This window comes from Pectinophora gossypiella, chromosome 5 (genome assembly GCF_024362695.1).
Source record: "Pectinophora gossypiella chromosome 5, ilPecGoss1.1, whole genome shotgun sequence".
NCBI classification, from domain to species: Eukaryota; Metazoa; Arthropoda; class Insecta; order Lepidoptera; family Gelechiidae; genus Pectinophora; species Pectinophora gossypiella.
The window spans coordinates 9,636,527-9,654,870 of record NC_065408.1 but is presented as its reverse complement, the minus strand read 5'-3'; the positions used below and the strand labels follow the sequence as shown (position 1 = coordinate 9,654,870).

The 18,344-nt window shown below is 35.9% G+C and overlaps 1 protein-coding gene across 1 annotated transcript in view; it reads left to right on the top strand.

The window, feature by feature from the left end:
• Positions 1-9,386: 9,386 nt before the first annotated feature.
• The window catches only part of LOC126366952 (synapsin), an 87,098-nt gene continuing 78,140 nt past the window's right edge, over positions 9,387-18,344 (top strand). The window contains exons 1-6 of the mRNA XM_050010295.1: positions 9,387-9,407; positions 10,238-10,247; positions 10,778-10,904; positions 12,467-12,579; positions 15,167-15,382; positions 17,536-17,696. Of these exons, the coding sequence (XP_049866252.1) occupies positions 9,387-9,407; positions 10,238-10,247; positions 10,778-10,904; positions 12,467-12,579; positions 15,167-15,382; positions 17,536-17,696 (648 nt within the window). The remainder of the gene's footprint in view (positions 9,408-10,237; positions 10,248-10,777; positions 10,905-12,466; positions 12,580-15,166; positions 15,383-17,535; positions 17,697-18,344) is intronic.

The following is an 18,344-nucleotide window of genomic DNA, read 5'->3' as shown; positions in this document are numbered from 1 at the left end:
TCGACCTCGCTGGGCGGATTTTGTGTAATTGTTCAAGTAAGATAAGCTAGATTTAAATATTTTATTATATTTACTTTTAATAACGTACTTCGTAATCAGGCCAAGTATTTCAATATTTACAAACTTATCCGTATTTTACCTCTAAAACTTAGTTTTTACTTCTTATATTATTTGCAGAGTTACTTTAACGTCATCGCTAAGGCTTGTTAAAGTTATCTAATATCAATCTAATTACTTGCTTTACCCATTTTATTTACGTATTACTCAGACAGTGTAATCACAACCATATTAATATTGTTTCTACATGCCCACGACTAAGTTTTAATAATATTCGGCCTTTTCTCTAAATATTAATTGTAAATAAAATGTAAATCGAAGTCTTAAACGAAAAATCTTTATCCAAATACGACTCTTTTCGGAGTTTGAATTTAAAAGATGTTACAAAATAAAAATTATATTAATTAATTTATAATAAAAATGAAAAGTCCCTTTTCGTGCGTTACCCTACACAGTGACAATTTTAATAATATATGTAAGAAGTTAATAGAGCATTTATAGACGATAGACGTTTCCAACCACATGTCACAAGAATATATTAATTCCTTTCCTTTTAAAATTACGTAAAGACTAAATTAATGATGGAACAATTACACTGTTTCCATAGTTAACCTACTGGTAACAATGATTATTTATTAAAGATGTAAAGCTAAGTAATTACACATACTCTGAGAAATACCAAATATGCTTTAGACAGGAAGGAATTTTGATCCTTATATGGTCGTGCTGTTATACTAATTTCAAAGACCACATAGGCTTCTATTGTACAATGTGCGGATACACAGATATTCGGTTGATAAAACATAGCCTAGCACAAGCAGGCACTTTACATTTTATGACCGGATTCTACGAGTCGGTAAGGTCGTAGATGCTTGAACTTCTAGAAGATTTTATCCACAACACAAAGTTTTATAAGCGGTTATAAGTCTTTGCGCGGTTATGACGGTAGAATAAAAAATGTAACGGAAATTCCAGAAGCCGAGTGTTACCTACTGGAACTTATTCTTATTTATTAGTATAGCAATAGTATAGCAGTTACTGTCTAAAGCGTTCAATGAACTACTCGTAAGATTGCCGGGTAATCACTCATTGTTCCGGACCAGTTTCTATATTTTATTCGATTCTATAACTATTTCCTTGGACACAGAACATTAAGCACAGCCATTAACAGTGTGACTGTAAAACTTACTAATATAAAAGGGAAATTATGATCATAAAATAAGAAATAAAACGCACATTTAATAACTGTTATAATTTAATTTGAGTTTTCCGTTGAAGCATATAAAATATAATTGAACATAATAAAATATATGTCGAATTTCGTAACCAGTGAATATTTACGAAAATCGTTTGTAAACGATTGTTTTGTTGTTTTTTTTAAAGAGTAGGTAATTTTAGGTTTTGGTCCCAGTCGTTTTGTTCTCACGGTTTTAAGGGAAACCGAGCCACACGCGAACATTCTATTACTGAAAATTAAACTTAAAGTAAAATGTTGGGTTAATGATAATTTTGAAAAACGTCAATGGGAGGCTAAGTTTACATGGGCGCATGGTAGCGTGCCAATTTGGGGGGGAAAGTAAGATTATGTGTTATGTTACCCAAGTAGCAACCGATTGTCTTAAAAGAGAATTGTAGATATCTTGAAGGCAAGTAGACTAAATCAAGCCCTTGTCTTGGATAAGTCTTATAAGTCTCCAAGATATCCCTCAAGATGTCTTGAAGATACAGTTTAGTAAAAGTGGGCACATACTTTAACTCTTATACAAGACAGACTTAAGACAACGTTAAGTCAGACTTAAACCCTACTTTAGACAATGTTCTTGCGTATTCTAAACTTAGAATTCTTGTAGTATCACTTAATACCAAAAATGTATACTTGAAGATATCTACAATACTTAGTTAAGACTATAGGATTGAATTGCACTGAGTCAATTGTAACTTAACGAAGTAAAACTTCAGGTCATACTAAAACGATTTTTACTTCACGCGTCTTTATTTTAGAATATAATGGCGAACATTTACATTAACACAAGAAATGAAGTCTGTAAGAAAATGGCGTCTAAAATATTTGTTAAGTTATTTTAACAAAAGGTTATTCTGCCGTTTCACATACAGGAAATTATAAACGCATGATTGTTTCTCGTGTAAAATCGATAGAAAGTGTTAAAAAACAGAAGGGCCTTTAATATACCAGAAAAATAATAATAAAATTTGGATTGATTATTCAGCAAATAAAAAAAATGGTGACATATAGTATAGAGAAATTCATTTTGTATTAATATGTGACAGCTGAACGCAGTAATTGTTACTACAACAGAGATATATATTAATTTACTTCAGTTTTTGACGATAATATTGTCAAAAAAATATTACATGTTTTCTTCCTGTAAGTGCAAAATGGCGTTAAGTAATATTTTTCTAAATGAAGTAAGACTTTAGAAACAATTGATTTCGTAAGAATCAGTTTAGAAAAGTAAAGTCAAGTTGCACTTCATCAAGTACTAGTTAAGATAAATTTTACTTCAATTGTCTAGGAGTATACCAACTTAAGACAAAAAGTATTTAGTGAATTCCTACTTAAAACTCTTATGTCTAAAGTGATCCTCTATTTTGATTTAGTAAAGTAATGTCGTAAAATCATGTTTGTTTATTTTGTGCCAGAATCATCTATGTAACAAGTAACAATTAAAATCGAACAAGCTTTTAAAACCTATGGAAAGTATGTTTGTTTGAGAGGTAAGTTTTTCGACTCGTGGAAGATAAAAAATATTGTTATGCTGAGTTCTTACTTGGATAGGAATGTGATTTACTTAATTATTTAATATTTATCGCAATTGGAACTAACAAACATAAACTCAATTTGCTAATGAGTCTCCGCGCATACATTCTCATAGGTACCTACATGGTTCGCTGACGCAAAGTAGGTACGATCACCGCGCTTCTAATTGCCAACGGAAACAATGTGATTATTGTAAAAATTTACGAGTATCCGTTGAATATTGTATATACGAAGAACCCTTGCAATTTGATTAACGTCGTGTGTGTGCGCGGTAGTTTCTAAGCCCACCAAAAACATTATTGTTAAAAAAGGCCAGAATCATCTATGTAACTCCCGATGACTTTATCAAGCTAAAAAAATAAAGGAATCGAATCTAATGCCCACTTTAAATGCATTTAACCATACACAAAACTTAAAATAGATATGTTTTGTTTATGATTGTGAATAAAGCTTAGTTAAAAATAGGTACATTTTTAAAATTATTAAAAGAAAGAATGAAAGAAGAAAGAAAAGTATCTAGACACGCGGTAGCGTATCAAGCCAAGTTCAAGAAATAGAACTGGCGAGCCGCACCGTGTGTAATATTACACGAACCATTTGCAGCCACTTTTGACCCCCTCATAAATCAAAAACTATTTTACATAAACGTATCAAATCGTATCGTATCGTATCGTAAATTTGGCTCATATATTGAGACTTGTGAGATACATATAAGTGTTCTAAATTTCATAAGCTTATCTCAAACGGTTATTTAGATATTAATGTACAAAAATCCTCATTTTTATCATTGACTGATTGACTGACTGACTGACCTATAAATCAAAAGTCTAACCCAGTTCCACATGATCCTAGAGAGTTAAAATTTGGTATTTGGTAAGATAGGTAATTAGATGAATATAAAGGAAAAAATAATAAACTGGCAAATTTTTAATTATTAGATTCTATTATGAACGCTTAACATAATTACCTAATTAGTGCCTGTACCTAACTATAGATGTAAGAATCAGTAAGTAATCAAAACTCATGACAGCCGGTCTTTTTGTGGTAGGTATGTGGATTAACTTAACATAACATACAATCACGCCTATATCCGGGTAGGCAGAGCACTAAGTGATCATAAAACCACTTGATGCCATATTCAACAAGTACTTTAAGGGTAGGTAAGCAAGTTGGAACATGTGTTTAGCGGTGAAAGGTTGTCAGCTTTTCGCCCACGATACAACACAACTCACATCCATTTTACTGGCTTTTTATTTTTTTTAACTTAACGTGAATCTTAAACGAGTTTAATAGGTATTCAAATGTATTATATCTATAAAGTCGACTTTTAGTTTTGAATTTGTCCTTTTAAAAGGACCCACGCGTTACGGGGATATGTACTTACCTACAATAAGACAGACCTTAGGCTACAATATATTTATGTTATAAGAAGATATGATATGTTATACTGTTACTTATAAATAAATTTCAGGACTGACCATTGAACTTGGCACCCATTTAGATCTCACTTCTTTTGTCGTTGAAGTCAACAACCAAAGCATTGCATAATATTGAACTTGGCTCTCATTTCACATTTATGTTTTTGATTGGATTTATTTATTATTAGACTAATAGGTACCTAATTTTATATTTGAACTTAGCAGGTTTTACTATAAAACTCGATTTTTCATGGTGTAGTGTTGCCGTGCGCTTAGATTAGGTTAGACTAGCTTAGTCATTTTTGAGAAGATTTGTGCGAGACGTAGGTACCTGGGCCGCCACACGCTGGATCGGATTTGAAAAACAGGAACTTACGATTTTTTTGCCAAAATTAAATGATTGTGTTATACCAATCGATATAAAAAAATGATGGCAATGAAGAAGATATCGCATCGCTAACAAAAACAGTGGGATGTGCATTATCACAGGTTAATTTTCTGTAAGTATTTAATATTCTGCCTTCGAAAATCACCAGATAATTTTATTATTTGGACTTCATCCATCTTTCTGCTTGCTTCTGTTTCGATTTTATCGTCCATTGAATAGACTTTTCTTATGTTTTACTTATTGTAGTCAAAAACGAATAAAACAGTCTTGTATAGGAGAAACAAATAATAAAAATTGCCTTAAGTATATCTAGGCAATCAATTTTTACTTTACAAGACTAAACTGATACTTCACTAAATCAATTTAGTGTTAAGTGAGCCTTCAAATAATCTGAGTAAAGTAAAAGAATACTTGTAGACTTAACAGTAGGCTGAGATAAGACTAAATAGTTTTGTGAATACTTAACTTGGTTTTGTGTATTCTAAATTATCTAAAGTAGGATTTGTTGAAAACTATATAGAATTAAAGAAGGAAATGAATTTATGAAGTCCTAATAAGTCCTATTTGATTTGGATAAATCTCACTTTAGCTAAAGTTTAGACATATATGACTTAATCACAATTCTTGATTGCTACTTGGGTAATTATTTGCTTATGTGCTAGTTTGCCACCCTGCCGTAGGATCGATCTCGAAGGCGGAACGACGTCACGAATTTGGCCGGCAGCCAGGACACAGCTACCTAGCATGGCCGTGTAGGCGGCTGAGATATATTTGTTTTTCTCGATACCATCTGAGACATCTATCTAGATTCATGTCAGCCATTCTACATTAAATATGCAACGACGTCTCGGGAATATTTTCCCTTGTGCTCCCAAAATGTCGGATCAATGTCAAGAATGAGGAGTCAGATTTTGTTTTTACTACTTAAATGTAATGATATTGTTTTATACATATTTTTGATGAAAAGTTAGCAGACAAGGGTTTGATACTAAACCTTTTTTGGCCTTAAAGTAAGATACAATTAAGGATGTTTTAGATAATGTAAACCTTTTTCAGAGATGGATAAACGCAAAAAAGGATACGTTTTACGAAGCAAGATGTATTGATTTATTGGAAATCTGAATTATATAAATTGCGCAGTAGATTTATTTAGTAGTTATATACACGTGTAGTAAAACTGACATAGAGGTGAACTTCTGTAGATGTTTCCAACTATGTCGTGTTATCCCAGAGGACCCGGGTGTACGTTCCCGTACTGGATAAAACTATTTCCTACATGTGTGTCGTCTGATATTAAATCGATTTGTTCATATCGCGAACATTAATATCGTAATAAGCGACCTATAAATGAAGTGAAAGATACTGAAAGGAATCTGAGAAACTAAAACATTTACCCCCTACCTAAAGATTGCAGAGAAATACTCAGTTCTTACTTGTTTTTAGAAATTGGTTTGCGTTTGACTACTATCTCCCCTCATATTTACTCACTAAACACATCACATTTACATTATATTATGATACAGATATTATATTATATCATTATAGATATCCTACCTGAAAGCCTATAGAGGTAGGCCAAGAGCCAGTGTTATAGACAGTGCAATTATTCGAATCTCTCTCCAGACTAGGCATTACAACACAGCAATATTAGGAGATTAGGTCCATGAATGAGGTAGTGGAAACTGGTGTTATCCCCATATTCGGTACTATAAAATACCCTCGCAGGCTCTCATAACCAGACGTAACATATTTCCCAAAAAATAGTAAATGTAACAAAATATTAGGTCAATAAAGGCAACAATGAGAAGGGTTTTACCGAAAGGTAAGTCTCTAATAATATCACCCTTTCAATATTCAAACACGATGATTTGTACTAAGTGCCGCAAAAGCGTTCATTCATTTTTCCACGTGTTCACAACACACGTCCCGTGGGCTTTACCCTTGATTTTCTATTTTATTCCGTTTTCTTACGCATTGCAGATATTTGTTTTCAAACTCTTAACGTATGCAAAAAACTGATCCAGAAAGTTAGACGGTATAACTCGTGTACCACTTTAGCAAATAGACGAATAAAGTTCGTTGCCACCGTAGCATTAAAGTTAAAAGTTTTGGTTAGAGAAAATTGTTTCTACCTGCACGTGTTTAAGCAAGATGAGAACAGAAATTTGTACGAAAAGTTTCAGTCACAGCGCTGTTGCTAATTAATTATTTAAGAGAAGGGACCTTTACAATTTAGTATATATTATCAAAGTTAAAACACACATTTTTGTTTTATACCTACAATAATACCTTTTGGTCTTTTAGTTGATCGAAACTAACGTCCTTTATTTTGCAAAATTTATATTACTGAAAAGCAATTAATAAATGCGAAGTAATTAATTGTTTTTCTGACGAAAATTCTATTTATGGCCTCAATAGCCGAAAGTAGGTATTTTGAAATGTATTCAAAATATAGAAATCGAAAATAGAGTTGCACGTGTTTAAAATTGTAAGAGATGGAAACCTTGGAGAGGGTGAGTCAATGGCACAATAATGGGGATTTTGGGGTGGCACGGAGGACCTGCGGCGCTTTCAGAAAGTCACATCGAGAATATTATTATTAGTTTAGAACGTGACTCGACAAAGCCGACGACCCCTTAACTCTAAGATTATGGAAACACGGGTTTAATACGTAATAGGTTTGAAACGGGAACTTTTCTGACTGGCCAGTGGTAGCAGCTCGCTTTATAATGACAATAAAATTATAAAACTTATTATTTTTATTTAAAAATTGAAAACTTTCTTAAATAAAATTTGAAAGCTCGAATTTTTCAAGTTTTTCGGTCTAGTGTAATTGAGGTGATATAACATTATTAACATTTCTCAGTTTTCCTATACATGAGTGTAGGAAAAGCCGATAGGAATCGACCTTATATAACGTGTATAGGTACTTAGTAACATCTTACCTTGATTATATTAGATCCCTACGTCTAGACATCGTATACCAATAATCGGGAAATAATCTTATTCCTTTGAAATTAGATCTTTTTTTTGCAAGCACTTTTTTATTTCTCATCAAAATTCTACAAGGCCCAAAGCTTTCTCTCTTTATAAGGGTTTATCAGCAACTTTCTTTGACTCCGGTAATCCGTCGAATAAATCCAGTAAAAGAAAAGTTTATAAGATTGCAGCTTTATGTTTATACATTTGTTCTAACAGTTGTAAATCCGTATTAACATTATAATTTATATAGTAGGAAACTCTGTCTAACACAGAGAGTTAGTGTGTAGTGAGTGCCTTCTTAAACCTAATCTATGCTGGACCGATTTAGATGAAAAATTGCGCATAGATCGTAAAGACAGTTATTATATTTACGTGTTACTCACGTCACGAATAGTATGATATAAATAAATAAATAGTCATAAATATAAGCCTTTGATGTTTTGCAATATGTTCCTTTGATTTTCTTGTGATATTGCGTTAAAATGTCTGTTGTTTTTCTGCTCACGTCTTCGGTCACACCTTTCTTTTATAGAAACAGAACGTGTTTCCACGGGATAAGCAGAGACTATGGATTTTTTGCTCTGATTACGGGCATCTCCCACCACTTCACCTCTTCTCTTGATTTCTCCACTTTCATCAATCGTTAAAAACAACACAAAAGTAAAAGAAATCCCAATTAAAATAGAGACAATCGAAAGTTAGATAACCGGAGACTTTCAAATCGTATCGCTGCAGAACGAACTGTGCCAGGGAATGGAAATGGTGTAAAATTTGGGGGAAAGTACTACCCCGGGAGAGTCAATGGCCTGGTGATGGGCGGGTTGCGTAACGCGGTACGTGGGCCGTTGGCACATGGCCAGCTCCGGCTGTTGAGTTGGCCACCACTGCAAATTACCCCCGAACCATAGAATAAGAAATAATACTACGTATAGAACGACAACTCTACGCTCCCCACCAGCAGTTGAACTAGGTTTACCTCACCCTCTGTGGGTCTTCCTTTAGTCTTCAATATTATGGGCGTCAGACGTCACACATACAGATGCATTATGTACGATAACGTGAATGTGTAGTGTATGTGTAAAACGAGGCTTTTTGTATGAAGTGTCCGGGGTGTGTCCGAAGGTGACCTTCGCGGCATGTCCTAGTATTTGTATAGAAATCTGCTTTGTTTTATAGGTGTAAATCTGATGGATTGACGATGCATGTACTTGCATGTGTACTTAACGGAATGAAGATTAATTTTGTTAATGCGGCTGTCTGCCTGTGATGCAGTCTTATTATAGATAGTGTTATAATAATGTTTCATAGAACGAAAGTCGCAACTTTTAACTTATGTAGTTTTTTAACAATAATATTTTTTTAAATAAATCAGAAACAGAAAGTCCTGTCCTGAATAAAGCCAGAACTGGCTGGTAGCCAAGACCTATTTGATGGGCGATAAATGGAGGGCGGGATGGTGGGTATTCGAATATGTCCCTGTGTGTAGATTTGTAAGAAGATAATTTTAACTTGGTTTTCGTTTGGATTTTTGGACATATACTTGACTAGCTTTCCGCGTGGACTTCATTTACTCGTTATGTCTTCTTTTATCACGGTACCCTAATCCATCGCTGGAAAGACTCTAAATCCGTCCGTGAGTTTCGATCTATTTATGCATTAATTTTCGAGAATCGTAAAAGGATACGATAATGTCGGTACATCAAGGAATAACAAAACAGTAACGTGCTCAACTTTCGTATCGTATAATAAAAGTACACTAGAAATGCTCAATTTTCTGTTACAGGTAAGTTGTAAGGTCATTTGACCATTACTGCAATTAGTTTCATCAAGATTTAGAAATACTCGTAAAGTCATTACAGTCTGAAAAAGCGTGAAATTTTCCGTGAGAAAAAAAAACATTTTTCCTTACTTTAATGCTGTTCCACACCAAATATTTCACAAACCAGTAGAAGCACATAAATAAGTGCGTACGTGTGGAATAGATAACTCTGCATATTCCAGAAACAAATGTACAATTTCCCCAAAGAAAACACGTCGTACGGTGACTGCGAGAATTAAACTGACGCGTGCTTCGTTTTACTCTAGTTTTCATGTAGAAAGTTAGGGAAATACGTAGTTTGTTTGCGGTCTATTTTGCCAGCACTTAGCACCGAGAAAATGCTTGTTTTACATCCAACAGGAAAACGTAACAAACTATACAAGTGGTTTTATAGTTTAGATAAAAAAATGAAACCTACTTGTCCTAGCTAATGATATACAAATACCTATAATACAGCTTGAAATATTATTGCACAAACAATTAGGTCCGAATCCCTGGCTAAATAACAATAGACATTTGGAATATTTCGGAAATTGTAACATTAATAATTTAATTGAAATACTGATGTTTTAAGCTCCTTGCTCGGTATGAGTTCGTGACTAGCATGTAGATTAATTTTGTTGGGCAGTTTTCAGGGATCGCTTTTGTAAGAAATACAAAACATTGAACAGGTTGAAGAAGGTTCGCTTGATTATAATGTGTTTGTTTGTTGGCAGGTAACCCCTCTCCCCTCTCCGTCGTCTCCGGGTCATTCGCCGCAAATTCAGTTACAGCTGCTGCCTACTTGTCAGTAGATTTCCCGCGGTAAGTACATCGTTAAATATTAACCCCGCCCTTTATTAAATTTAATATAGCCTCAAAGACTTACCTACGCAATTTAGGACGAAATATTACAACGATCAATTTGAGTTTTCATTTAAGAAGAATCACATGCTACCAGATTCATTTATACTTTAGGGTTGAAAAGAAAACGGGTCGAGATATTCAGAAAGAATTTCTTTTGAGCCAACGGGGGAATTTTAAAGGTCAGAGTGACACATTTTTTAGTTTGCTCCGAGCTACGTGCTGAGTACGGTACGAAGGTAAAAAAAATAACAGGGTTTAGAGCGCGCTAAAAGCCCAACGTGTCGCGGCGTGACACGGACAGGCCATTTCAGTAGTTCACCTTTTATACTTCCTATTAAGTATGTATTACGTTGACTTACCTCCTCCCGAGATGCATGTCGCTTAGTTGTCGCAACATTGTGATTGATATGAGAGTTGACATTCAGTCAAGATGTCTCGCAATTTGTCTCTTGCGGCGATATCTTATACGTGACCTGTGTACTGTACAGGGGGCGTCAAAATAGCGCAGTCAGGGTGCCCTGGGATCTGTGGCCCGCAGGCCGCGACCACATCAACCCTGTCTTTCTCAAGCTTCCGAAACTCCTTCACCACCAATGTCAATTACTTGAAAAGAAGGTATGTCATGCTAATCTTTTATATCGGTGTTCGTGATTTTGCATGCCAAAATTTTTCTTTTAACAAATTTTAGTTTGGCTACGCCTATGTTCATTGTTGTAAGTTTTCAGTTAACCTCTCATTTTTTTGTAATTTCTAAACTAATAATTTCCCAATGTATTAACCAGTCAAATATATTTTTTTGTATTTTTATAAGTAAATGTTTTTATTATAATACAAATTAAATACTTACTTACTATTTCGATCAATTCACGCACTATTTTACTCGAAATCAATGGCAACAAATGTTGTTGTCATCTGATAACGTTTTCAATTTCTATGTGTTTTTTGACTTCTATTAAAACATGCGCAATCTGCACAGTTATGTTATAGTGCGCGGCGAGACGAATATCGCGGTTTTCGACCACTACAAAATTTAATTTTGTCTATTGGTCGAATCTTGCGGTGTTTATCGCATCACGCACGATAGCGTAGCTCTCGCAGATGCCGCTGATCCAGGTAGCTGGATATAAATATGTTTTGCATATTCAAAACGTGCCGAAAAGGCTCGGGCACTGCTTCACCGCGCTTCCCTGCCCGCACTTGACCCTCGATCCACCGCCCGCCCAACCCCGCTCACAAACAGTGTAGCACCACTCATCAGCTCGATTATATTTATGTATCCTCACTGGAAGCCTGCCCTATTCAACAAGATGTCCTAAACGAACTTTCGTAGTCCCGTAGACGATATAAACTTGTTTCTTTGCGAAGAGCTCTACAATAATATTGGAATTTAGGATGGTATATTCAACACTGTTCTAAATTAAAACTATTCTAGTCTCGTCTAGTGTACTATTATGCACGAAAAAAGATAATAGTGAGAAATCTTAATCTTAAGTGAGACTAAGTATATCAGCTTATTTTGAAAATATACTCTAGATACTTAGGCACAATTCAAAATACGAAAACAGGCTATATACTAAAAAAGACAACTCGCTTAACCTTTGCTGTTGTCGAGAATAGACTTGGTGATTTGAGACTACGAATGTTCGGAATGGACTGCGATAGACTGTTTCAGAGGATAGCTCTAGAATCTCACGGCAATTTCAGTTAATCATTACCGTGCTTAGCCGAATGAATGTATCCACCGTCAACGCATGACGCTTTCCGTCGTCTTTCGATGTTGTTTTATTATTTACTTTATATAAAAATCCATAAGACACTGTTAAAACCTATAATTTCATCGGCTTATGTAATATCCTATGCTACAAGATTGGCCTCGCCGAAATAATTTTTCAAGCAATAATTTTGTCGCATCATTCTGAAGTACTTATATCTAATCTGAAATTCCAAATACTTACATCTGCCTCTGAAAATCTAAATAATTCCTCAAATCCAAAACGCCCTAAGCCAGTTTTAAAAAAACAATAATATCACCTTGTCTGTCAACATTCAATTGGCTAGCTAGGGTGTTTATGAGTGGCTACATGTGCGTGTGTGTGTCCTTCCTTCCGTGCGTGGCGGTGCGTGCGCGGTGCGGTGGTGCGCGGTGCGGAGCGTAGTTCAGCCGAGGCGTTGCGCAGATTTAGCTCGGGCGACCTGCAGTCGGACGCTGATGAGGGCGAGGTGGACCCCTACACGGGCCGGCCGGCCACCACCAGCCAGCCCAAGCCGGGACCGAGGCCCGCCTCGCAAGGTGAGTACCATTCAACAATATTACTTAAATATAACTTAGAAACTAAAACCCGACTACGCCACGGAAAAATCACGCTCAAAAAGTATGAAACAAGAAAATAGGTACCTATATTCCTCCGAAATTGTGCCGAATGTTTAGCCTATAACCACATAGCCTATAACCACCGGATAATCAAGACGCTTCTAGTGACACCTCATTTGTTAACTTCTGACAGGTGGTTTAGAAGTTAGGTTGGAACAGACGTACGTACATACATACATAAATATATCCATAAATACCACTACATAGTGGTCCAACACATAACCCTCCTTTTTGCGTCGCCGCAGTCGGGTAATAATATAAGGCGCAGGCCAGACAGAAAATGGCGCAAGCGCGGCGCGCTTTTATCTGCTTCTGTTTTGTCTTCTTCTGTCGTGTGGGTTGTGCGGTGGATTACTAACCTCATCAACCCTGGTGTCAGGGTTCTATTTTAGTGGGTTGTTACATTTTTTATGCAAGTATATTATTACACCTAGCTTCCTACAGACGCACCCGCTGCACTCTTTCTGTCTGACGTATATGCTAAACATATATATTATGACGTACATGTATTACTAATTGGGTACAGCGTATTCAGGGTGTTCCACTTGATATTAATATCATAATCATGAGCCAAATCACCCCCTTTGTATTCGATACGGTGTCACTAACACCTGTATCAGTTGAAAATTTCCAACAATAGGTACGTGCAGTATATTAGAGTTTAGATACTACTGCTATGAATATGTATTGCTGTACCAACGTACGTGACACAGTGAACGAGTTCAGGCTTAGTTCAGTTAGTTCCTATCGCTAAGCGCCCTACGCTCCTGATTGTCATGCATGTATGATAAGTGCATATGAAAACCTATCCGATAGTATGTTTTTCCTACTGTAGAGTAAGTTTGCCTTCTAATACTGTACAATGAACTATGTTACCTTAACACTCCTACGTCGCTACGATGTGTTAAAGCATGAATAGCAAGCAGAATCCTCGCTAAAGTTGATAGCTACGTCATAGCATCGTAGACGAATCACAAACACACAAATATCCACATCTTTTCTTGATGAGTCGCAAGTTGTATTATATCATAAGTCATAACCTAAAAATTGACAGTCAGTGGCCAAATCAAATCAATAACGCCAAATTTTGCCGGTAATAATAAAATAAGGCATAGTATAAGTAAGTACCTACACTAACCTATATTTTCTTCAAACGATTCCCTTAATCACAATAAACAACCTATTTTCCAACAATAGAAACTAGGTAAATGGAAAAATGAATACTCGTATGGCTGCCGAGAGTGAATCACTGACACGTGATAATATCAGTTCTCGTGACTATTGTTGCTTGATAGTTAGAAAATACATGTACAGTCATGAGCAATATCATGAACCCACTTTAGAACTCTGTCTCACTAACATATTTGACATTTAGTGAGACTTACAGTTCAATTTGTCAAAAAAGTTAATGTGACATAGTAGCAAAGTGTATACATATTAATGCTCGTGACCGTACCTTCTTCTCTCATGTAGTTTGTGAGGTTAATGTACCTCAAATCATACCGCAAGATATAGGGTAATTGGATAATGTCTCTTTGTACTAAAGTTGTAGATTTAGTAAGTACGTGCGTTACCAAAAGGGTTGCAATATTTTTTCTCGCAATTCGTGGCTCTACATTCCAAGCAGCAGTCAATTTCTTGCAGTAATATCTGCGATAAAGGCTTTATTCCTTGTTTTATTGTAGCTTCATTCATTTTTAATTTTATAGCCATCTTTATAGCCTTCCAACCTTGATTAATTTGCTTGCGAGCACTGGATTCCGGACAGTTGAACCTTAAGAATTACTTTTACTTTTCCCACGGGAATTCTTGGTGAAATAGAAAGAACATTTGGAAGAGGCTAAGGGCTGTTAATCCATTTTCACTCGAAAATCTCGAGTGAGTCTCCCTAAGCCTCTTCTTGCCTCCGTCTCTTTTGTTTCAAGGTGACTTCGTGGTGGATGTTTCTATTCCATTGGCGATCGAAAAAAGATATTAAAAAACTTTTATTGTATCCTTATATATTATTTTCTTTCATGACCTAGAACGCCGGTTTCTTAAATAAATCGCGTATTGTTTTAGGTTGTCGATTTATCCAGCTGTAAGTTGGGCTTCCGTAGGTATTGAACTTTCTAATATGAGTATTAAAAAAGTACCTACCTATACTGTATAGATAACATCTACGATAGAGCATAGAACATAATATTATGTCTAATTAATGTCATTAGTAATTAATTAATTTGTTATTAGTATAGGTTTATTGGTTTACCTATTATAATATATTCTGTTCTATATTGAAATGGCAAACAAATGAAATGAATTGAATGAATGACTGAAATGGTATCTGCTGCGTCTGTCAAGTCAAATTCCAGGTTCGATTACACGTCAACCTTCAGGGGATGTGGACTGAGTTCTAGATCCCCTTTGTTGGTTAAAGAAGGTCTGGCGGCTATAAATATTGTTAAATGTTAGCAATAAAGATTTAGTCTTTAACTTTATCCGTCTTACCTGAATGTTCTCAATGCAGCGACTGGCGGCAGCATCGGCAGCGCTTCGGGCCCGCCGCCGGCGCCTTCAAGCGCCACCTCTCAGGGCGACCTGTCCTTGAACCTCAGGGGAGGGTCACGAGGGACCTCCGCTCCATCCTCTCCGGCGAAGTCCAGAGAATCTCTGCTGCAACGCGTCCAGTCCCTCACTGGCGCGGCGCGCGAACAGAGCGCTAGTTTGCTAGGTAATATCACAGGTAAAGCACGATTTGATTGATACGCCGTCTGTTTCGATGTCGTCGTAGAATCGTGTTGGATGTCGCACTACAAGCACCGGATTATTTTGAATTGCTTTTTCTTATTAACAGGTAAGTGTTTTATTTTTTTCAAACACAAATATGATACACAAAAATTAGATTTTTGATAAATCCTTGTTAGCTGACGTCATAGTAGCATGTGGAGATGTTGATATTTTTTTTCTTAATAGCTATATACTTCTGTGTCTTTGCTGGTATCAATACAAAATAAGTAAGTAAATAGTTATTGATTAAGTAAATATGTATATTCATTTAATATCAGTAGTTAGTAGGTAAGAGCACTGTAAAACACGTGTAAATATTTATAACAAGTTCCAATATGGTACGTTTCACTGTTTGCTTTTTAAGCAATTGCTGAGAACTAAGTATAGTGAGTTATAATTACGTACGGTACCTTCTTAGTGGTCTATCTATTCCTTGCGGAACAGGAATATGGATGCGGACTAGGAATATTGTTGGTACCTAATTTATATACAATATGTCATAATTCTGTAGATAGCTGTATGTACGTAGCTACGTAGAAACTCGTGATTGAAATAATTGAAGGGACCTATGCCATAGGAGAAGTGATTGTAGTGTAGTTACAGAATAGAATACTACTACTGCTATTTTGTGTAGCTAACCTTATAAGTAGGTAGCAAGTTTCTTTTACTACGAAATATTCTTTTCATTTTATTTTGAAATGAGAGACCGTCGTCGTTCAAGCAATCGCGATACATACCGGCAATATTGGGAAAAGGATCCCGTTTGCGAAAATGCCGAAAATAGCCGCGTGGGAAATTCCATCGATTTATGTTGGGAGTACACGAAGTATCCCAAACGTCTGCGTTTATAATAACGATTATTCGTCGTCGATATTCGTCAAGTTTCTAAACGCTTTGATTGCAATTTTTTTAATTGGGAAATACTCGTAGCTTACTTTAATTAGTGTTTAATTTTGTTTTAGATACTGATTGATCTTTGTATTCTGGGACAGTAATTAGTTTCCAAATCATCATTAGCCTGAGAAAAAAGGACGTTTTCGTGATAGACACTTGTAATATATATAATAAGGTGTTATATTTTGATGTTAGATCTCTGCTACTTTCTATCATAACGCGTCTTTTTTTCCGCCTGCAGTAGGAATATAGAATGTTATTGACACTGTAACGAAAATTTTAAAGTATGATTCAGCTCAGTATTCTGAGTATAAAGTATAAAGTGGAATTTTCCACCGTAGAAGACTTAAAAATAATTAAAAAAAAATCATAAAAAAGAATTTTAATTTTGAGACGGAAGTTTCCCCTTGATATTAACATAGCAGCGTGGTGGAGTATGCTCCATACCCCCTCCGGTTGATTGAGGGGAGGCCTGTGCCCAGCAGTGGGACGTATATAGGCAGTTTATGTATGAGCTGAGTTATTCCCCTGAGTACCTATTCGGTTGGTGTCATAACATCCTGTATTTTCTGGATAAAAGTCTTTATTTTAGTCTCTCCGTCACGTATTCATGAAACCAATAACGTAGAGTGACGAAATCTATTTCTTAAAGTGACGAAGTCTGTTTCCTTCTTCTTTTGTAGAACTCAGCTCTGTCTCCTCTTCTATTTTAATTATTTTATCCCCTGTTGGGATGTAGGGCTCGAATAACAGATTTCCACTCTTCGCGATCTCGCGATCAGCTCTGTATGGTACAATCTTAATTGACCTTTTCAAATTCTAATTTGCACAAGTAAGCATGAAATTTAGCATCGGCTACAAATAAGATTAAGCAAATAAGATTTATTAGCTTTAGATAAACAATCTGTTTTAGATACAAAGGTGATAATCCAAAAGTTCGAAATGAGTTACCCAAAATGTATACACAGGATTGTGCATGTAGCGAGAGTTTAGGAGAGGGTAACCTGATGCATTGTCGCTCCGTCTTTCTACCCCTTCATATGTCATGCAATTTGGTCTATTGCCTACCCCAATAGGAACTATTTATTTATGTACATGTGAATGCATTACTTTACGCATGCACGAGACGCTACAGAGCGGCATTGACAGTGTAACCTCTCTCCAACATCAGTAACAAGTCTACTGTCAAGTGGTGATTTACTTCCACGTCTATAGGGAGCGTAACGTCAGTGGCATCCGTGGGTCGCGGGTACAACCGGGACCGCTGTGTGACGCTGCTGGTGGTGGACGACCAGAACACCGACTGGTCCAAGTACTTCCGAGGACGACGGCTGCCGGGCGAGTGGGACATTCGCGTCGAACAGGCCGAGTTCAGGGTAAGTGCACTTTTGAATGGACTTTTAAAACATTTATTTCTTTTGAATCATTTAAGAAGTTTACCACCGTAGTTATCAGGTACTTATTCTAATTCAATGTTAGTTAGAACGTTATAAAACAACAAAAGTGTAATAAGTACTACCCTCTCGATATCAGACATGCACATCAATAAATCCGAAATCTGTATTTTCTTAGTCCCAATTAGTCCTATACGTCCTACATACGTCTACTGGAGACACGTCTATCCTCAATCGTTCAAGCTTCATTGCAGGTTTGCAGAAAAAAAATGACAGTAACCTTCAATTTGGCTTTACTACAATTTCAAGTGTCTGTAGATGGAACTGAGGAATTACATGACTCAAATTACGGAGGAACCTAAAAAAAAGATGTGTTTTTTTTCCTTAGTATTATTCTCTGATTTATATTAACTTTCTCAATTAAGAGCGGTCTATGCCAGTAGCAAAATTGAATCTTGTTTTCTATTGAGAGGAAAACTAAAACTATGGACATAACTGGACAATATAGTGCGCGCGCGAACAATTGGATCAATTAAGTATGCAGATTATTCCGACTCGATGTCGCTTTGTAACGTGAAACAAGCTATTTTAATATTTAGTGCCATATACGAGTGGGGCGACATCCCCTCA